The sequence below is a fragment of the Equus quagga genome, chromosome 2 (genome assembly GCF_021613505.1).
Source record: "Equus quagga isolate Etosha38 chromosome 2, UCLA_HA_Equagga_1.0, whole genome shotgun sequence".
NCBI lineage: Eukaryota > Metazoa > Chordata > Mammalia > Perissodactyla > Equidae > Equus > Equus quagga.
In genome coordinates, this window is record NC_060268.1 from 169,140,923 (window position 1) to 169,163,517 (window position 22,595).

At 45.6% G+C, this 22,595-nt stretch overlaps 1 protein-coding gene across 3 annotated transcripts in view; it reads right to left on the minus strand.

Moving 5' to 3' along the window:
- The window catches only part of GFRA1 (GDNF family receptor alpha 1), a 211,836-nt gene that overhangs the window by 24,393 nt on the left and 164,848 nt on the right, over positions 1–22,595 (minus strand). For all 3 annotated transcript variants that reach the window (XM_046654232.1, XM_046654234.1, XM_046654233.1), the window contains 3 exons: positions 7,873–7,982; positions 5,103–5,237; positions 1,152–1,333 (listed from right to left, as the gene is read on the minus strand). In XM_046654232.1, the coding sequence (XP_046510188.1) occupies positions 1,152–1,333; positions 5,103–5,237; positions 7,873–7,982 (427 nt within the window). The remainder of the gene's footprint in view (positions 1–1,151; positions 1,334–5,102; positions 5,238–7,872; positions 7,983–22,595) is intronic.

The window sequence follows — 22,595 nt, forward strand, 5'->3', positions numbered from 1 at the left end:
ATTCTGGCGAGGCTGATCCTTGGATGGTGGGGGGAGAGAAGGGATGATGTATTCCAGTGACAAGTGTGAAGTGACATCACGGTTCCTGGCAAACATCCCTTTCCCTAGCATGGCAGGAGGCAGAAGTCACCATGTGGTCACCGCTACCCCCCAAACACAGAGGGAATCATGAAAAGAACATGAGGCTCCTAGATTCCCAGCGCTGGTTCTGTGCCTCACTAGCTCTGCAGGCTCCAGCAAAAGTGCGACTTCGAAGAGCCCCCGTGTCCCCAAACGAAAGAACAAGCTGCTAATACTATAATAACGGCATCTCTCCTGCAGCTGTCAGGAGGATAACATCCAAAGAGGTAAAGTGGGTGAAAATACCTTGTGAACATATTAATATGTAATATCTTGCCAAATAGCTGAATACTCATTACTATAAAAAAAATCAATAAAAAGGCAGAATAAACACTCTGCTTTGATTAAAGTCAGGAAGCCGCCATTAGTGTGTCATTGTGGTTCTGGCCTTGGAGAACTGGATTAACCCCAAAGTCTCTTGGCCATTGTCACTGGGTTCAGTCACCTGAGGAGTTTGCAGGGCAGCTCCTCACAGCTCCTCTTGCTGCGGAAGAGCATTTTCTTCTGTTCCTGAAGAATGAACCCATACCAGACTCTACATTTGAGTTAACCCTTCACTAGTAACACTGTGTCTGGTTCACCTTTAGATAGAGTTAAATGCTCCATGTTAAGTTATATGTCAGTGATGTCAACAAACCCAAGAGTTCCTTTCTTTTCAATATGCCGCTTCTAGAAAACACAGAATAAGCATAGTAAATAAATAAATAGCCAACTCAACTCTACCCCTCCACAAGCAGAAAGCTTAAGGATTCACCTGTCCAGCCTCCTCACTTTATCGGTAAAGACACCAAGGCCAGACACAAGGGCCTTAACCACAGCCACACCCCAAGTAAATGGCAGAATCACTTCCAGAGCCCTTCTTTCTCTCCACTCTACGGCACTTCCCAATCTCCATTTATCACGGTTAAAATGCACTTTGAAGATTCAAACCTGAGTAGCATCTGCCATCTACTTCTAAACGCATCTCAGAAAATGAGTCTGTGTTCCCCCGAGAAGTGAGTTCCAACAGGGAGTTCGGCCCCCACCCTTACCTGTAAATTTGCACAAGGTGGTAAAACATGAGTGGGGATTTCATTCTCAGACCCTGCTGGCCCCAGGGGCTTGTTCTTGACCCGGAAGGCTGTGGTGGTGGTGGCAGTGGTGGTCTGAACAGGGAGGGCTGGCTGCCACACTGTCACATCGGAGCCATTGCCAAAGGCTTGAATTGCATTTTCTGCAGTAAAACAGGAGGAAATCCAATTTCAAAGTCAAGCAGCAAATGTAACAGACAGGATACATGAAGCCAGAGAGGCTCACTAGGAATTCTGATTGCAGCACTGGACTTCTCTGAACAAAACCCATCCATCCATCCACCCTACATGAGCTGAGAGCTGGCCATTGGCTCAAAAATCAATTCATTCATTAGACACTGAGCTGGACACTTAGCTATGCTCCAAGTGCAGCAAATATTTATTGTGCTCATATTTATGTTGCAGGTGGTAAGCAAGATTCTTGCCCTAAAATACTCATCAGTTGAGCCCTCTGAAACCCAGCCTTGGACCTGTTATTTGGGATCATAGTCACTGTCCCATCTTCCAAGAAAATCCTTGTGCTCTATCAAGATTCTATACAAAAAGCAAACTAACTAATGCTTTTTTTTTAAAGGACAACATTCTTAATTATGAGACTGAGGCGACTTGATGGCATTCACACTAATTTAACAGGCAGTAAAATGAAACAGCAAAAAACGTGATTCACTACCACAAGCACCTACTATGAGCCAGGCATTGTTCAAAGCAAAATGCAACCAGTTTCTTTAAGAGAAAAACCTACCCCAAACCTCATCAATATATAGTGAAAATTTAAGTAAGATTATTTTTTTCCCTTTCTGCTCCCAGTCTTCCAAACAAAATCTACATAATTAGGTAGGAGCAGCCTTGCTTAAATGAAAAGTTTAAAACGTAAAACTTTAAAAGCTTATTACAATTTCATGGGATTAGATTGTTTTTATGGCAAGAGTAAATTGGTTGTGTGTTGTTCCCCTCCCCCAAATGAATAAAAAACAGTTTTTAATCAGGTCTTCAGGGATTTGGTCTGGATTTAGGAATTTTTTATTTCATATTCATTGTATAAGAAATCAAACTCCTCCATTTGGGACCTGAATGTGCAAATTGTTAATATATGTCTCTTAGCTGGCATTTTTCGATACACAAGACAGAATAATTTAAGCCTAATCTTCCTCTTAGAAGTGACATTTTGTTCTAAAGTTGTTATCCTTTAAGTTCAGCAAATTGGAAGCTTGTTTTCTAGAACTTTACACCTTTTAGGCTGTGAGAAACAGCTTCAAATTAATATAAATGCTTTTTATGCTCCTAGCCATGTTACATGGTTTAATGGGTGGGTGGCATATAAAGAAAGAGGCACATGAGGGACTGGTTTCCTTGAATGACCCAGAACAACAACAACAAATAAAATCTTCCCTTTTCTCGTTAAGACGTGTAGATTCAGGAGGCCCTTGCCATTGACTGAAACTACTTGCGCTTTCCCGCGAGTTTGCTTTGCCACTTGGGGAGTCTGTTCACTTGCTCATTCATTCATTCAAATGTCAATGGAACATCCAGTAAGTGCCAAGCACTGCTCTGTGCTGGGGATGCAGCAGTGAAGAGCAATGACAGCAAAAACAGACAAAAGTCCCTGACCTCACAGAGGTCACATTCTACTTGGAGAGACAAAGAAGTAGAAGATACAACACATTAGGCGGTGAGAAATGCTTGGAGAAAAATGAAGCAGAGGTGGGGTACAGAGGGCACTGGGGTGGGAGTAGGGAGCTGCAGTTTAGATGAAGTGGTCCAGGGAGGCGAAGGTGGCATTCTGAACAAAGACTTGAGTGACAGTAACTGATATCTCACCTCGATCTCTACCTCCTCCTTCTCTTTTCCCCTCACGTCTGCCACGCTCTTGGCTTAAAAACAACTGTTTCCTCCCCAATAACCAGAAGTAACCAACAGGTGGAAGCTGTGTTCATGATTGAGGAATCTGAGAGATGTTTTTGTTAATCTAAAGGGAGCAGAATTAGGTTACTGCATTTGGGTTGGAATCTACAAATTCCAATTCCTTCTATTCTAGGGCGTTCTGCAAGAGACTGAAGCTACAGCCCTGTGTCTTTGGTATGCTGTGCCTCTTCTAATCAAAGTATAAATGGAATGACTCTGAAAAATTCTGGCTGGCTTTAGTCCCTGCTGAAGATCAAATGTACTTATTTTTATTGAACAGTCATTAGCAATAAGATACCAGACTATTCTCCCTTCACGAAAATATTATTAAGCAGGGACAACTTTAATTTCTCTGTGAGGGAGTGGTTTTCCAGCCAGCATGATGAGTATAATCTTTTTTCATACTGATCTCTATTGTCATTGCTTTATCTGCATTAAAACTTGTATTCTGCCAGAAGAGCATGCAGGATGTGAAAAAGAATATATATATAATTATTATTTTTTTAAGTCAAGACCAAACAAGAGGTCCAACGTGTAGTTCCATGGTATGCCCAATGTCTTAGCAAATGTCTCTATACTTGAGACTAGCTTTGTGGGTTTGAATTTCAAGTGTCCAAAAGCATCTTTTAGTTTTAAGATGATCAAAGCATTTAGTTATAGCCACATTACTCAAGTACCTAGTGAGCAAATCACTCAGATTTGTCTTTTCAACAAAGGAAACAATTAAGAGGTTTTTGAAGAAACACTTAAAAGCATTTCATGTGCACATGGTAAGTTGCTAGCTAATTCTTCAAGAAATCAGTCACCATACAGCAGAGTATCATGGAGAAATTGTCACTTGAGGACATGGCTCTCAGAGGAGTGGCTGAACCTTGGTTCCTAGAAATGTGGTCCACGCCTCTCACCAGGAAGTCACACCTGGTCCCTGATGTCCAGGCATATGTTCTTGTCCAGTGGGCCTGTCAGTATCAGGCATGACCCAAAAGCCCTCCGGGATGGGGGGCTGCAGAAGAAGGAACTCAGGCTTTGGATCCCATCTCTGGCATAGATGGGCCATGTGAACACCAGCCATTCACTCAACTGTGAAATGGAGATAACACAAAACTTACATGTCCTAGGATTCTTGTGCAGATTACAGTAAACAAGATAATGTATATACTACACTCCCTACAGAGTTTGTTTGTACACATAGAAGGCACCAAACAAATTAATGGTGGCTGTCACAAAATGTCAGTGAGGTACTCAAGCATCTCAGCTGGACCGTCACCTCAAGTGTGCATGTCTCAGTGGATAGAAGGGAGACCTGGCATGGTGCTTTTGGAGTTCTTCTGATAAATGTCATTGCTCACATCAGTACATTTCTCTCTATCCCTCTCCCTTTGGGAAACAAGTTTCCAAATTGCCTAAAGGACACTGCAATAATAACTGATACTGTTCCCAAGGAGCCCCCACCCTGCCTCTGCCCCAATGCTTTTTTCATCTCCTGAGATAACCAACATCCTGAGGCTCCTGGCTACATCAGCAGCTTATCCCACTCAAGAATTGCTTCTCCTCTGAGCCAACCCTGAACATCCGGGGGGTACTGACGTTAACATTCTAATTTTTCTCCGAGAGCCCTTGGAGGCCTACCCCCACCTAATTTGTCTGAGCTTTTCACATTGTATATTCTGCCCAGGTTTTAAGAACCTTTGGAAGAGACTTTGTGCTGGTTGCCAAGATCAAAATTTGATCTGTGGGTAGCAATGTTCTTTCCCACACAATGTACCCTCAGTTATTTGAATCTCTTGCTCTCTCAGGTCCTTGGATTCACAGTCTTGGCAGGGCCCAGTCCATCACTTGCTTTGTTCCTGCTGCATTACCCAGTGTGGCCAAAAGGAGTCGGGTTCACCATCAGTGATCAGGAAAAGAGACACAGAGGGAGATAGAGAAGGCAGACACAAGAAACACAAAGGTAGCGCTTGAGCTTGGAGAGGAAAACGTCTGTGTGTTTCTGATTTTTTTTAAACTCACTAAGACATGTATTGTCCTTGAAGAAATTCAAAAATTTCGAGCACTCTTCCAGGTCATTCCCACTGTTGCTGCAGTCACACCACGGGGCCACGCTGAGGCTACTGGAGTCTATGTAGTTGGGGGTCATGACTGTACCTAAAAGAGTAAAAACAAGGTGTTTTATTCTTGTGTGATGATACAGACTTTTCTATAGCCTAAAAAGAAACAAGTGTTCCTCTGATGGTGGATGCACCATGGATAATTACAAACATTGTGTTTGCTGAGTGGGAAATTATGTTAAGCAGTGCATTTTCTTGGCAATTTATCTTGAGCACATAAAATAATTTACACATTTACTTAAAAAATTATAACAAAACTCCTTGAGCTGCACTTAGGAAATTTTTTTTCTGCACAAATGGTATGGATGTCATGCAGCAGGAAAGAATTAACTTAGAATGCATGAGTTGCCAAATCCCTTGCACTTTCTTGAAAATGTCATTAATCTTCACAAATAGATAGAACCGGTTTTACGTATCTTAAAACTCCTTTTAGGACTTTGAATCCACTTCCCTCAGAAGCAAATGGCTTCTTCAGAGAAACACAGGGAAGCTTAGAAGCAATCCTTATGGGTCACCCCGCATCCTGAATGTATGTAACAAGGCCTCTGCTCACTAGCCTCAACTGATTTAAACTCTTCCAAGCTGTGAAGGAATTGGAAACAAACAGTGGAAATTCTCTAAGCAAATGGCTCCTAGAGTATTTGTCTCAGAAGTCCTCAAAAGTCCTCACAGAAATGCTGGGTGGTCTCTCTGGCGTACATCTCCCTGTATTCATGTTTTCCTGATGAGTTCTGTACTGGCACAAATAAACAACGCATTTATACTTAACACAACCCAAATGTCTTCTCTGGGTGGCTCGCACCAGGCAAGGCCTACTCATGCCAAGAAGTCTTCTGTTTTTATATGTTTTTTGGAAGTAAGATGTAATAGGTGGTCAGTGATCCACAGGATATATTTGGTTCAGAAACAGAAAAAGAATTTCTTTGTAAGCTCTTCTGGGTCAACAGCACATCTTCTTTGCCCTACATTCCTTACTGACTTGAACTAAATAATATCCTGTTACACCTCAGAATGAGAACTTCACCCCATGGCAGATAGGGAGCTCCCAACTTTGGGCGAGAAAGCAACAGCTACCCCAAACACTTAGTGAAGAGGTTAAAGTATGTCTGCTAAGCACCCACAGTATGCCTGGATGCCACAGTGGACCTCCAACACAAGGAAGAAGCAGGAACAAGCTTTGTCCTGAAAGAAGTTAGAACCCAAAGACTAGTGCGGAGGGAGAGATCTGGGTCCAAGAGAGAAATAAATTTTGGTCCACAGAATGCATTGCCTCAACCAGTTATTCCCTTCAATGATGAGGATTTCATCCCCCTCAGGCACGTAACAGTTTGCCAAGCCAGAAATGCCTGGCAGCACTGCACCTTGGCCACTCCTGGAGGATTTAATGAAGATGTATGCCTAGAAGGATAGGCACGAAGGTGTTAACAGTGAGTACATCTGGCAGAGGAGCTGTAGATCTGAAACACTGTCTCCTTTGTGTTTCTCTGTATTTTTTTAACTTTTTACAAAGAGCATGTCTTAATTACTTCTGTTATTTCTTAAACCTGTAATTCCATAGTCGTTAAGTCATCTCTACTAGGGACTAACTTATTTAAGGAGAGGAGAGACTACATGCAAATTTGGAATACTGACTTAAGGAAGATGCATTCATTTGACATATCCATAAGAATGGTCAATAACTGCTGAAAGGTATTTCCCAAGAGAGCACAGGTATCCTTTCAAAAAACAGTTGGGAGGAGTGTGCAGGCACCTGTAATATCCTTGCCTTAAGTACCGTCATTGATTTTCCCAGTGGTTCTGGCCGAAGACACTCTGGTTACAAGGAAATCAGTCCGTGCCATCATTCTTGGGGGGGAAGTTCTTCCTGCCTGGTGACTTGTGTGATCCTGGCAGGAACTCACACCCTGGCTGAGGCGTCAGCTTCTGACAACCATGATTTCCCTCATCCCTCCACAGCCTTCGCTATGTGCTTGTTCTCAAATGTCAATTGTGACAGAACCCTGCCACCAAGGCCTCTGCAGTCACTGGTACCTGGAGCACCCACCTCGCCTCCTGCCTGCCCTGTTTATCCATGGGCACAAACGTTCTTCACTTCTGGCTCTCTTCCAACTCACCAGTGCCTTGTTGAATTGCACTGTTCTCCTGAATGCTGACAACCTGGTTCTTCTAAAGCCTGCACACAAGGAGCTGACTTACCAAGAATATTAATGCTGAGAAGGACCCCAGTATTAAGGGGTTTTCTTTCCAACAGGCCGTTTCTGGGAAACAGCCTTTTTGATTTCCCCAGACTGAATGACTTCCACATTCCCTTTCTCCTAAGTCCTCTGATTCAATTAATTTGGTCTGACTCGCTCCCTCTTCCACACTATGCTTCTCTCCTACTTTTGCTCTGCGCAGTCAGTTCTCCACCGGAGACACTTCACAGGTCTTCACCCTTGCCACCTTCCTGCTCTTTAATAATCCCTGCTTCCTGCCTTTGCCTTTGTGCCTCCATTATTCTCTTTTTCCCTTTTTTTTACAGGCGAGTCCTAAAGGGCCTACTATCAAACCCCTAGTCCAGAGGGTTACTGGGAGGTTTTTACTCTCACAGATAGCAGCGGGCTACAATGGAAAGAGTCTGTGAGTATCTGTAAACCAGACTTTTCTCCCATCCCGCTTCTCCCTGTTCTTACCAATGAGGCCTGAGTAGGCAAGGAGGCAGTCAGCATAGTTTTCCTTTAGACAGCTGCTGACGGACCTTGACTCCGGCTGGCAGTTGGTAAAAAAATCCGCAAGGCGAGATCTGCAATAGGAAGAAAGGGGGGGTGTGCTTTAAAATACCCTAAACCTCCGGACAGACATAACTTTTCTTTATTCCTTTGTGGATATGCCTTTTTCCACCCCCAAAAATATAGAAAACATAAACTCTTAAAATGTTAGCATCCTCTCTTATACAACCCCCCAACCGTCTCCTCCCTCCCCGAGCCCTCGCCCACCTGTGTGTCTGCTTATTTGCAGAGAAGTCTTCAGGGCCTATAACTATAGAAATCTAGATACTTTGAAGTTTCCATTCAATATTTATTTCTGACTAGACTTATTTGCATCTTTAGGAAACACACTTCTCTACGTACTCACCGGAGATCCACACTGGGAAAATATTTACTTTATACAGAAACGTGTCCCTGGCATCCAAATAGGATCCTACAGCCCATCTGCTCTCGTAATTCCTACTGGCTTTAAAAATACGTGTATCTGTCTCGTAAGTCATCTCTCATCCACCAGCCTTGGGGGCAGTGATTTATTCCAGCCAAGTGACACGGAGGAGGAGCTGGCCTTTCTGGAACTGAAGGGAAAGGCAAGAGGGACAGGTGAGGCTCATTTGGCAACGGTTTCACTGTCTTTCACTGGGTGCGGTGGGCCTGTGGTTGGAGCTGGTGCCCGGAGGATCCACTGATGTAAGTGCCGCATCTGTCTGCAGTTTGGGAACTCTCTAGGAGCCAACACAGTACACCCAGAAGCCCTGCGGGGTGGTGAAGCTGCAGAGACCCAGAAGTGGAGAGGGGCTGCAGACATGCTGGTCTGGGGAGAAGGAGGGTTCTTTGTGGCCAACTGGCTGTTTCTCAATCTGAAGAGGATATTGTTGGAGAAATTCTGAATGAAAGCTGGGCCACCTCTGAGGTCATCTCAGCAGACAACAGCTCTGTTTCTATGTGAAGAACACAATGGACTTCAAGAGAATTTAAGTGATCTGGCAATTATGGGAGACAATGGAGGGCTGTCTCAGCTTTCTTCTCTTTAGCTCACCCGAGTTGGCAATCAGCACACCCAGCGCTGGTTTTTAATTCTTTGCACTCAAGGGACGGTATTTACTTAGCATGCTTTAGGATATAAACAAGCTTGCATTGGTGGGGCAGAGCACGGTAGGATGTGTGGAGATCACAAAGGTTTGTGAAAGGCCTGGAGGAAGCACAGATGTGTCCCTTTCCTACCACTTTAACTAGAAGGGGATTAAAAGGCCTGATGAAATTATGTGAATTCACGGCACAAGGCTGCATGGTGTTCCTATGGGATCGTTTTCTCCCTGGACCCTTGTAAACAAGGTGTGGGAGAGCTCCCTTATCTGCACGATCTGAGTCCTGTGCCTGGTTCCATCTCTGTGATTCCCGGGGCAAGTGCTGGAGCTCTGCTTTATTTTCTTTGCACAGCACCTGACGCTCCTCAGAGAGGCCCTTTATAATGCTGCCCAAGCAGGGCCATGTGCTGAAGCTAAGTGGCTTGGCAAAATCCTGCAAACGAGGCTGCGCATGTGCCTGTGTGTGCGCCTGGATCTCTCCCACGGTCTGAGCCTAGTTGATGTTTTTTGACTATAATTGAACACAGTGAAGGGCATAAAACCTGGCCACTTTCTGTAGCCTGGTTAAAGGATTTATTTTTCAGAGGAAATCCCTAAAGGTGGCTCAGGCTTACTCAACTGGCTCGAATGGCATCCAGCTTGGATTGAGTATTAATTTCAGAAGAATTTTCCTGGTCATGAAAGTTAATGATCTAGTGGTACTGGGCTTCTAACTTTGCAGAGGCCAATTGCAGTGTAGGCAGCTGGGGTTCCAGTTCTGCACACAACTCTGAACAGCTCTCTGACCTGGCAGCCCTGCACTCCTGGTCTGTCCCCCAAAAATGGGTGAAAGGTCGCTCTGACTTCTTGTCTCCTGTTTCTCCTAGTCTCTCGAGCAGACTATTAACTGAACAGCACCGTCATGTGGATTACTGTCCTTCAGCGCGAGGCTAATGCCACCAGACTCATTTTGCTTAACAACCTCAGAATTGACTCACAATTGGACTCTGGAATGAAAGGCTAATTGAGTCAGTCTGCTGCAGAGAGCATAGCCCTGATTGGGAGGATAAAACTAGATATACTGCTCTGAGCAGAACCCCGGACAGGCTGTTTTTTGAGAGAAGATCATTAGCATACATCCAGGCCCTAGGACGAACCCAGCCGGTGGATAGAAAAGAGCGTTTCCAAATAATTGTGAGTGCATGTAGTACTGCTAAGACACTAACATTTCCAAGATTCTTTCACATTTGACCCACCTCCCCCTGACATTTATACTTGGAGTCAGGATGGTCACATTTCAGGATTCAGACTTTACAGATAGAAAAACATACGGAAGAAGAAGTTAATATAGCGATGTGCTGGAGCCAGCTCATTACTGGCTGACTGGTAGATTTTCAGGAATTTTGCAAGTTAGTTAACATCACAGTGGAGCTCGAAAGCAGCCTTGGTGGGAGTGTTTACACTACAGTCATCAGCGAACACTACAAATCAGGGCCATGTGTTGTTCTTAGAGAGCCAGTTGTTAAATATTTACAGCAAAACTCTGTTTAAAAACAGGTATGATGTGCCGAATCCCACCGATACAGCATGTGTTGTGTTTTGGGAGTCAAGTTCCAGCCCTTCTCCAGGATAAGCTTCCTCTTCCCTCCCCAGTCACCATTGGGCCAAATGAAATGGTGCAGTACCAATTAACCTCCAGTCTTCAATACCTTCCAAAAAAAGAAAACAGTTATCCCCCAAAGATTTTTCCTTCTCAACATCTTCTCTTACCAACACGGTCCTCTGAAATCTCTTAAAGCAGGGTGTGCAAATGGCTACACGTGTGGATGAATGCAGCTGAATTCTTGTGCATTCCATCGACTGCCTGATGTGTCAAGTGCCTGTGATAGAATGACGAATAAGTTCCCTGTCCCTCAACTCAAATAACTCACAGTCTATCAGCAGAGAGAAACAAGTAGAAAGATTATAATAACACAGTGGCTAGTTCTTGATAAAAGGAAAGAAAGGCTGCTAATAAAAGTAATACCTAACACGAACAGAGGCCTTAAGTGTATGGTCGGTATGTCTTTACACACTTTATATTTCTTCCTGACAACTGGAACAAGGTAGAGACTATTATTTTATCATCCTCCTGTCACAGAGGAGGAAACCACAGCTTAGCAAGTTTAGATCAGAGTCAAACAGCGAGCTGGAGAAGCAGGATTTCAAACCACACATTCTGATCCCACAACGTAAGCTTTTAGCAAACACTACCCAGCTACAGAAGCTGGTTTCAGAGAGGCCATGATATTGGGACTGAGACCTGGAGGATGGGGAGGATCTGTCAGGTAAAGGGAGGAGGGTATTCCAGGCAGAAGGAAGCAGCGTAATTCCAGGGTAACGACAATGGAGTGTTTGTTTGTGCCAGGCGCTGATCTAGGTGCTTGACATGTATTCAGGCATTTAATTCTCACAACAACCTTAGTAGGTGATGCCATCAGTCCCATTTTACAGAGGGAAAAACTGAGGCAAAGAGAGCCTAAGTAATTCCCTCCAGGTTGTAGAGCTTGTGGTGGAGCTAGAATGTGGTCACACTCAATCTGACTCCAGGAACAGAGATTATTCACAACCACTACACTTAACACATGCGTCATCCAGAAACTGATTAGTGGTTCACTTGGGATGGCTGGACCACAGCATGAGAGATGGTGCTAGCAAGGTCACAAAGAGCCCTGAACGACCCAGGGGTTTGGATTTTGTCTTAAAAGCAGTGGGATCCACTGAAGGATTTTAAACAGAGAAGTAACACGATCAGATCTGTGTAGTGGGAAGACTCTTGGGTCTCTCAGTTGTTAGCCAAGATTTTCTTGAGATCTACTCTGTGCCCTCACTGTCCTAGCAGCAGAGGGGACAGGAAACAGGAAAAGGTGGGAGGAGGGACGGTTACTTACGAGACTGCAGCTAGCAGTGAAGCAGAGGAAAGAACTGAGGGCCGGAAGGAGAGGAAGAAAGGAGGATACACTGAGGCGGGTATCGCTAGAAGGGAAGTCAAGACTGCAGAGAGGAGGCGGAAGCGAGGCATGGACAACTCAGCAGACACTGGTGCCGTGGTTGGGGGGAACCCAGGGGAGGACAGGTCTGCAAGGAAGACAGGGAGGTGGATTGTGGCTGTGCTGAGTTCATGGCACTGAGGGGAGCCAAGCGTCTAGTAGGTTGTTAGAACCCCAGATCTTCATCTGTCCAACCATGGCCTGAGCACCTGCTATCCATCCCAGCATCCCAGGACAGCCCCTCAGATGCTTCCCCCTGCCCCCCGGGTTAAGAATCACACTGTAACCTGTTTAGGGGGCTTCCCTGCCTGGGCTGCAGTGACCCAGACAAGAAAGCTTAAACATCCAAAGTAGGATTAACAAAGAAATTCCACAACTGGATTTCTTCTGGAGACATGAAATCTCCATGACTACAGCAGTGATGAACCTGATTGTTTTTCTCTGAGAAAACGAAATGAAATGAATAGATGCTAAAGCAGAAACGTATCTTCCTCCAAAAGAGAAAATTTCCCACCCTTAAGAGAAAGGAAACCAAAGCAAATGCCAAGTGGGCCTTAGGAAATCTGCAGAGGAGAAAACAGTGGTTTATGCAGAAAATATCGTATTAAAGGAGGCATGCTAACTGGAAATAGAAAAATGATAATGATAAAATCTAGGACAGTCTTCTCAAACAGCAGATGGTTTTTTGACAGTGGGGGAAAAATCATTTACCTACTTTTTCTGTAACACTTTTAGGAAAACAGTGTTCCGGTCAACAGGTTAAAAACATACTAGAAATGCCCAATTTCACTCATTCTGAATAAGCCTGATCCTTTAAAGGCTTTTCCAGGATAAATCCCATACTTGGACACAAGCTGTGTGGTTGGTGGAATTGAGCCCTGGACTACGAATTGTGAGATCTTGAATGGGATCCAGGCTCTGACACTAATTAACCAGAGTTCCTGAATATGTTGCTTAACAACTTAAGCTCTTGGATTTCCCTTCCACTTCAGAAACGCAGTCGATGAGGCACTCGAAGCTACTTGGGGAAAAACACTCGTTTTCAAGGCATTATTATTACTCTTACTCATGGTTCCATTCTGCCATTACACGTGATTTTAGTGTCAAGGCATGTGATTTCCTTTGTGTACAGAGACCAAGATTTTTCTAGTGGATCCCTCATCTCACATACAAGAAAGCTGAGGGTCACAGAGGTTAAGCTCCTGCTCAGAGTCACAGACATCGTGGGTGGTGGTAGCTGGCCTTCACTGGAAGAGGAACTGGCAACTGCCTGTAACAGCCCAGGATTTTATTGGAAGTCATCAAGTGTATAATTGCTGTCCTCTTGCCACCATTGCACCAGATTGTTCTTCAGAGCCGTCTTCCTAGTGTTCCACTGACTTAGCCTCAGAGAACACTCTGAATGCACTGCAGGAGTACAGCAGGGGCCCGAGGACGCAGACAGACCTCTGCCTAAGAGGGTGGTGAGTCTATCAATGAAGTAGGCTTCCCTTCATTAAGAGGGTCTTTGGGATCGCACCAGTGCCCATACAGGACTGCAAGTCTTGACTACCCAGTAGAAATCCAGAACCTGGAGACAGGATCCCTTTATTAATCTGCTTGTGTAAGAAACCACTAACATGTATCTCTGAACCCAATGTGAACATTAGGGCTTTACAGTCTTGGTGTTTAGTTCGAGCCATTTAGTTTCTGAAAGCCTTCTCAATGGGTCAGGGGAAACAAATACGACAGGCATGGGCATGACACGCATCTGTTTCTAATCCCAGCCCCACCTTTTATACTCTTACATCTTAGCAAGTTGTTTCACTTCTCCCATCCTCAGTTTCCTCAACTGGGAAATGGGTCCAATGCTATCTACAGTCACTTTAAATGGCTGCTGTGAGACCTAAATGACAATTATATAAAGTGCCTCACCCCGAACCCAGAATATACGTTGCCCAATAAATTTTTACTTCCCGTCCCTTCATCTCTCCCCAATTCCTGGTCCATGCCAACATTAAGCCCTTGCAGCAAAAACACACAGCAAGCTCAAGACAGAGAAACACTTATCTCAGTCTATCTTCTGCTGGCCCTTGGATTACCTACTTAGAACAGGCTACATTTATGGAATTGAAGGTAGCAACTTTGACCAAAACAAATTTGAGACGTCTGAAGCCAGGAACCCTGCGGCGTTGCTTAAAACCTCTCGGTCATATGAGTTCGTAGGACAACGGCATTTGAAGAAAAGCTACTTTTTCCCAGGGGTTTAGGGGAAAATGGCATATTTTTTCAAACAAGTAAATATCAGTAAGTTTGTTAATACTGCTAATCTCTTATGCAGAATAAAAATAATTTGAAAAACATGCTGCTAATATTAGACCTGGGACGGCAAAGCAAAAGCACTGATGGCAATTTTCTGGTACAGTGACACAAAACAGATTTTTCTCTTTCTGTTTTTAGAAAATTACCTTAGCCCTTCTTCTCCAGCACCCTACTGGAGAGCACATCTGGAAAGCATCCTTCAGCAAGTCACAGCCTATATTAAATACATTTTGCTGGCGGCATTTTCTTGCCTTACTGTTCCCCACTTTGTGCTGGGCATGCTGGCTTCCTGAAGCAAAGGCCCAGTGTTTGCCCGGGGGCAGGCTGTGGAGCTGGGGGGCTCAGGCTGCCCTTCAGAAAGCCTGGGTCCTCCCCCTGCCTGGGAGTGAGCGTGGCCACTCTGGAGCAAAGGCCTTGGGCACGCCCCAGGCACAGACACCCAAAGCTCCATACACTTGTGTTCCTCAGCTCTTAACATGGGTTCCCACTCCCGGTGAGATGATTAAAGCCTTGGCCAATTGATGTGTTTCTCGGTGACTGAAGCCAGATTGCAGCCACATGTTGTTGGGAAAGGGCGCTATGAGGTCCAAGAAGCCTTCATGACTTGCCTACTGCCTCCGTTTCCTGGGACAATGTGGCCTCTGTGGCCAAGTAGGGAGCAACGCCTGTTTGCCCCAAATCCCTGCTCAGCTTCACCCTGATACTCAGGAGGCTACAAGCCATTTAACAACCCTCCTGCCCCCCACTCACCCTGGGGAGGCCCTGATCATGGCTGTTCATCCAGCTGCTTGGAGCTCCTGGCCCAGCATGTGAGTTACAGGAGGCTGTGGTCACTGCCCTCCTAGCTTGACCCATAGGGCTGTGACAAAGCCTCACCTATGGAGGAAGGAATGCAGGGAACACAGGTGGAACCACACATCATTTTAGTCTACGTATCCTGCTTGGGGTGTCTCTCCAGGGTGAGGGCTCATGAATACAGGCTGCAGGACAGAGACACGACGCTTCCTCAGCCTTTCTGATCACATCCCACTGCAGCGGCCCCCTGAGGGAAGTCCAGGTCAGCATCTGATCAATCTCAGCATCCCTCACGAAGCCACCTTGCATGAACACTGACAGCCATCAATCAATATCCACAGAGTGGCTGACAGGGCTTGACAGCTAATCTCTACGTGGCAAATTTGAAAAGCAAGTTATGGTGGTTGGCAAGAGAATCCATTCCAACCTAGAAGGGGCTCTCGGCAGCCTCTGCTCAGATGCCCCAAAGCTGCCCTTGGGCCGGGACTCCTCCCTCCACCCCCTCAGCCAATTTCTCCAATGCACACACTGATGAGCACGGTACAAGCAGACTGTGAGAGGTAACAGGAGCACAGAGAGACTGCAGACAACCCTATGATGCACTGCCAAGTCAATAAAGTTGTTTTGTATCATGCATGCTACAACACGTCCATTAGTGCAGAAAAGCTAGCTTTGGCTGCACCTGCTTTTATGGAAAGAAATTGAGGGAGAAAAGAAAGTGGAAGTTTCTGAATGATGAAATTATCATAAAGCTCTCAGATATCCAGTAGCTATCTGCTGGGATAATGGCAGGTGACAAATATGCTAAAATTCTTTAGGAGTAAATCTTATCCAACAAGTCTTTTACGTATCTGCAGGGAAACTTTAGAAGACAGTGTTGTGACTTCTGGCCAGAAAGAGACATAGAAATCTAGATGTTTCAATTAGTCTCTCTCTGGTAGAACTACACCTTAAAACTCCACACCAACATGGTGTGAATTTACTTCATGTAGATTTCTGCGGCACCCTCATCTTCAGGAGTGAATTCCAGAGGTGGCCGCACATTCTTCCTGGAACCTAAGCTCCAAGCCACTTGCTTAGGAACCCTGGGTAGCAAAGGTCACCCGCTATGGTTCATTTAATTATTTATGCCCACTCTTGATTCAGAGAGAATTTTGAGGTGCATTCAGATGTAGCTTCGATGCAACAGAATAAATGTAAAAATCAGTGAGAGAACTGGGGGCCACAGAAAGGTAAGGTAGAGGTAGTGAGACAGCACACATACCTTTGGTGAGATGAAAGCTATGTATTTGACTGCATGCTTTCCAGAAACCACTGGGAAGAGGGGAGAAGTAACCAGTTCCACAATTCATGATATAACAAAAATGAAAAACAAGATAGATACTTGGAAGAAACACTACTTGTGGTAGGCAGAATAATGCTCCCCCGCAAAGATGTCTATGCTGTAACCCCTGGAACCTGAGAACATGTTTCATGACATGGTAAAAGGGTCATCAGGGCGAAAAGGCAAGAAAACGGGTTCACTCCTAGAGTCTCCAGAAGGAACTCAGTCCGCCGGACCCCTTGATTTCAGCCAGTGAGATCTGTGTAGGACTTCCGACCTCCGGAAGCAGAAGAAAATAAATTTGTGTTGTTTAAAGCCACCACATTTGTGGTAATTTGTTACAGCAGCAACAGAAAATTAAAACACTACTAAACAGAGGTACACAGTAGTTTTGAATATAGAATTTGAAAATGGACCAGAATTTTAATTTCAATTCAACCACTTACTAACCGTGACATTTTGGGCAACTACCTTAACTTCTCTGAAGCTTAATTTACTCCAGTTGAATGACAGTAAGTCCTTCAAGGCATTACTGGAGAACTAGGTATACCTGGCACCTAGCACCCATTTATGGCTGGATTCCTAAATGAGGACAGGACTCATCAGCACTGGTGTCTTCTGTTCTGCTCTGGATCAGCCCAGGAGGTCCACTCTGACCTCGAGACTTCCATGAAGCCCTAGGGTAGAGATGACCACACTGATATTTAGAATTCATCTCCTAATAACTTCCCATATGAAACTCTTTATCCTGAGGTCACTAATCCACTTGTTCAAGGTCTGTATGTGCTCAATAAAGTCACGATTAACATCAGGCTTATTATTCCTACCACTAAGCCCAAGGAGACATTTCTCCCATGAGTCCTCCACACCTTCAAGCAAAGAAATATGTTTTATAGGCCACACCCAAGGAAACAGGTCAATTCCACAGGTCACTACATGTGGCCCCTATATGCCGTCCTCTGCTGGCTTAGCTGGCACCAGGCTTGCGTAAATTTAAAGAGGTGCTGTCTGCACCCTAACAAGTGTCACATCATGATGTTTATATCCAGAGAAACTGAATTCTAATTACTTTAGGGAAACAGATAAATTCTAGAAATTATCCCAAATGCTGCCTGGCCTCCTTCAGTCAAACCTTGCTTCTTTGGGGATTCCCAGAAGATGAAAAATTAAAATTACACAGGCTCTCTTGACTTTACTAATTTGCAGAACTCCTCCCCTTGCTCCCACCCCCAAAGGACAAGCACTAAACACCTCTTGTGGTACCTGAACCCCAGGCTCCAAGCTCTGCTGAAGGGAATGGTAATTGATCTTCCTCACATTAAACGAGCCTAGTTTCTGCGTGCCCTGGGAGCGGGTAGGGAAGCGCGAAGGCAAAGGCATGTCTCAATGGCTAACAGCTTACACTTGCACAAACATACTTTAAGCAGAAACATATGAAAATAAGTCCCCCTATTAATCTTTAGTAGGGTTGCAGACTTCCTAAGGAAAATTATGTTCAATAGTAAATATACACTAGGTCATTTTTCTTGCAAGCAAATTGTTTTAAGGTCAACAGAGACTTTAGTTCCGCAAACAACTAGTCCCAATATCTTCCTTCCTAGAAGGGGCATTGCTCAGGAGACAGGGAATTGTGGTGTTAGACATCAACAGAATAAATCACTTATTCCATTGCCATCAGATGACAATTCCCCCCTTTTCAGAAAACTCATAACTCTTCTTAGTAATCCATTCTCATTTTCATCATACTCTCATTTTCACCATACATCATACAGCAAACCCCCCAATCCCACACTTAGCTCTCAGCTGAATTTAAAACTACTTCCTCCCTTTTTTCTTCAGGGTGAGGAGCTGATTTCCATGGTCCACATAAGCCATTTTCTAATAAACTGTCCCCTCAACCACTCCACCCAACCAGGTGATCTTAAGGGATTTTTGACCCGTTCGCAGCGATCGCAAGGGGCTCCTCTGAGCCCTCCCCACCAACTCTCCTTGAGGGCTCAGAGCCCCGAGGAGGGCACTAGCTTCAGCCTTCCTGCCCACACCTCCTCTCCATCACTCTCTACTTTCTGTCTTAACTTTATTGATAGCCTTGCCTCCACAATAAGAAGGTGAACACTTAGGATTGTGCCCAGCATAAAGTAGATGTTCAGTAAATATTTGTTGAATGAATGAGTGAGTCAATGAATGAATGAATGAATCCAAGTGCCATATACTATGGCTCCAATCACCTACAGATCAGTACTCATCACAGACATCTTAGAGCTACAGTGTTGGCACAGGTGAGGAGAACAGCAGCCCAGCTAACTGCTAATTGCTCCAGACACTGCACTAGCAACAAGTACATTTATTTAGAGTGAGTCACTGTGCCCAATGCTTCAGAAGCCTGTGTCATTTAACACCCAATAACCTCACCAGCCAGGTTAGCCTTATTTTACAGTAGAGGGCACTGGGTCCAGAAAGGTCAACATCTAGCCAAAGTCATGGAGCTGGTAAAAGTTAGAGCCAGATTTTGAAAAGAAGGTCACAGACACTCAAGCTCACACTCACCCCCATAGCACTGAAATAAGAATTAATGGTCCATCTTTTAATTTTAGTTCTTGGATTTCTGCCGCCATTTTGATGTGAATTGTGTGCTCGAAGAGCCGAAATCTGATTTAGGTGGATATAAGTGATCTTTACTAGGCCCAATAAAGTGTAATGACAGAATTAGTGGGCATTATTTTTATTTAATAGTGCTTGCAGTTTAAAAACATAAAAAAATAATATCTGTTGTTACTGTTCAGTAGGGCTCAAATGCAATCCACAACACAGCTGTGTGGAGAAGTCATCTTGGCCCAGGCCTTGCCCACTGAGCACCCCAACTCCCCAGGCTGTCTACACAGTCACCCCTAGAAGATGCCACAGAAGTCAAGAAGTGAGGGGTGCAAAAAGTCGGGGCCACTCGGGCCCACTGGGAGAAGCCAGAAGGCCTCCAACCAGCCCTTTCCTGACTACATTACTCCTGAGGCTGGAGACAGGAGACACCTGGCAGGGATCACTTCTTGGGTGCCTCCCTGGGAAGAGCAAACACATGTGTGGACCCTTCCCAGAGCTGGTGGGTGATGGGCATAGTGAGAAAGGGCATGGGCCCTGCAGTCAAACCATAGGTTCAAATCCCAACTGCCCCTGCTGCTGGGTTTCATCTCTGCAGCTCCCCATGTAAAAAATGCAGGCACCAACAGCACCTCTTTCACAGGGCTGTGGGGAGGATTAAGGCCTGAAACTAGGTGCCTGGCATAGAGGTCAGTGCTCAGTAAAGGGCTGGATATGAATGTTGCTGTTACTACTCTCAAGGTGCTTTCAACACTAGCTCTCTCTCTCCAGTCACAGCCCCGTGAGGCAGATAATGGGGCAGGTGCTGCTCCTCCTTCACGTGAAGGGACAGGTATAGAGGAATCAAATGGATTCTCCAGGATCCTCAGCCAGGGAGGGCCAGACCCAGCATGGGAACACAACAGCAGCTGGGTTCTGGAGGCACCTGAGGCCAGTACACCCTGCCTCCATGTGGACAAGGAACACTTGGCCTGGCTCCCTCAAGAGGGCGCTCTCCCACTCAGGTTGAACCAGAGTCCTGTGGACAGGCAGTATTTGGTGGCACCTCTTATACAGCCAAAAAACACCCCTTCCCGCATTCTCTGAGCCTGGAGATGCTGGGGAGCAGCCTAGAAAAGAGCCCTGGGCCTGAGGTTTTCTGACTCATAGAGGTACCTCAGCATCCAGGCACCTAGGACAGAGCACGTATCTTCAGCTTTGTAGCCCAGCGGCTGGCACAGTGCCTGGCACAGACTACAGAGGGTTCAACAAAGGCACCAACCTTCCCATGACAATGGTCACTAAGCACCTACACTGCAAGATGCTGTGTGAGGTGGTGGCTATGGGGGGACAGGGACAAAGATGAAGGAGATACAATCCCTTTGGAATACTGCATCCTACCTCCCGCCATCTTCATACACCGCCTTCGCAATTGTATAACCAGCAGTGAGTGAGAGGTGAGACAGCACTGAATATTTATTTGTACGGGTCAAGGTTCATGGTGACCTTGGCTCACGGAATCACAGCACTTTTGAATCTCAGACATGCATGTGTATTTGAGTAACCCGCTTCATAGTTCCACCATAGGCACTGCCCATCCCCTGTTCCCTCCTGACAATCAAAGATGCTTCCGCTTGGAAAAAGTGACAAGAAGAGCAGAGTAAAGCATGTCAGCTTTCCTTATTTGAATAGCTCAGGTCAAAGACTGCTCTGAAGGTCATTTTGGAAGGAAGATTGCTTTTCAAATAATTGCCTTAAACCCTCTGTTTTGCTTTGCATTTTTCAGTCATAACTCACCCAAATGAATTCCAGTCTCAGGCCAAGCTCAGCCTACGGACAACAGTCTATCTCCTTCCCCTGTGCAATGAGGGTAAGTTCCCACCTTGCACTGGGGCCGGCTCAGGCAGTAACTAAATAGATGCACATTAGCTACATCTCCGGATCCTGTTCCTGAAGGAGCTATCACCCGGGCTGGCATTACAGATTTCATAGTGGATCCCTACAGCCTTCCAGATCTTAGTACAGCAAAGAAACTTTCCAAGTGTGGTATCCCTCAACCCCCTACACTGGGCTGACAGCCCACCCCCAGCCACAGCTGTGCTGCCTATCTCCCACATCCCCTCATAAGTTTCTGGCTGCCCACTCCTCCTCATCCTCACCATTGCAGACCCCTTTGAGAGCAGAGGGAGGCCTATCAGCCTAGGTCACCTGGTCAACATCCCTTAAGGCAGTGGCTCTCCAAGTGTGGACTCCAGATCAGCAGCAGCATCAATGGGAATGCTCTAGAAATGTAAATTATTAAGCCCCACCCCAGACTTCAGGAATCAGAAACTTATCCCGATGCAGGCTAAAGTTGGGGAACCACTGCTCCAGAGGAATGGCATCTGGGAGAAGTCCCTGAGGCCACTCCTCCTCCCTCAGGTGTGCATGGACACTCTGTGTGGACAGCTCACTGGTCTCTGACCCCCCCGGCCTGGCAGAGCACTTGGCACTCCCGTCCTGCCGAACCAGTGAATGAGCCCGCCACCAGCCAGTACACTAGGCAAAAAGCAAACTTTTGCAAACCACATGGCTTATTTGTATCTAAAAATGTTTCAACTTGAATTTTTGAACCTGGAACAAGGAAGGAGTGATTCTCACTTGTTTTTGTCTGTTTCCACAGAAAGGTTTTCTAGCAGGACAGTGTCAATACCCTTTGCTGGAGTGAACATTCTTGGAGAGATGGCATTCTCTCTCTCCAGACCCCCATCCTGAAAAGTTCAAAGGTGTTAGATGGAGTCAGCTGATTCTCCAATAGGAATTCCAACTGCTGGGTGCTGACAAGGAATCTAAAACTTCCAGCTTCCAGGCATTTCCAATTCTCAGCGTTATCCCAGGCTCCATGTCATTATAATCCTTTAGCTCTCGCCATGGCAAATGATCATGGAGCAGGAAGAGCAGAGAGGAGCTGCACCTGAGATGGCCTGAAGCCAGGTGCACCACCCCATCCAGCACTGCAAGGAGCAGAGGCTTACCTGCGACATTCTCCCAAGCTGCTACCGAAGAGAGAAGCGCCACTGAGTCTTTCTGGACACAGAGGGTTTTTTACACATCAGCCTGGAGTTCTGCCTGACTGAGCTGAAAACAATTTGGAAACCCTTTGGTGTGCTAGAAAAGAGAAGACAGGCGCTGTCTTTCGGGAGAGCATCTCTCAGAGCAAGAAACCGAGCTGGGTCGGGCTCACCAGCCTGCCACACAGTCCTGGAGTGATGGCTGATGGGAAGCTCAGCAGTTCTCCAGTTACAGGTACCCATTTCAACCCAGAAGGGCTCCCACACATGTCCCCCAGGCTCACCATCCTAACCTGCTGGAGCTGAAAGGGTTGGACATAAAGCAGGTGCGTACACCCAGGGAATGTTTGTGTACACATGTCTTCTAGTCCAAAATTATTCTGGTCCTTCTAGTGCAGCAGTTCTCAAAGTGAGGTCCAGGAACCCTGGCAATCTCAGAGAGTCTTTTAGAGTCCATGAGGTCAAAAGTGTCTTCCTAGCCGTAGAAAGGTAAGAGGGAACCTTTCTTACTCTC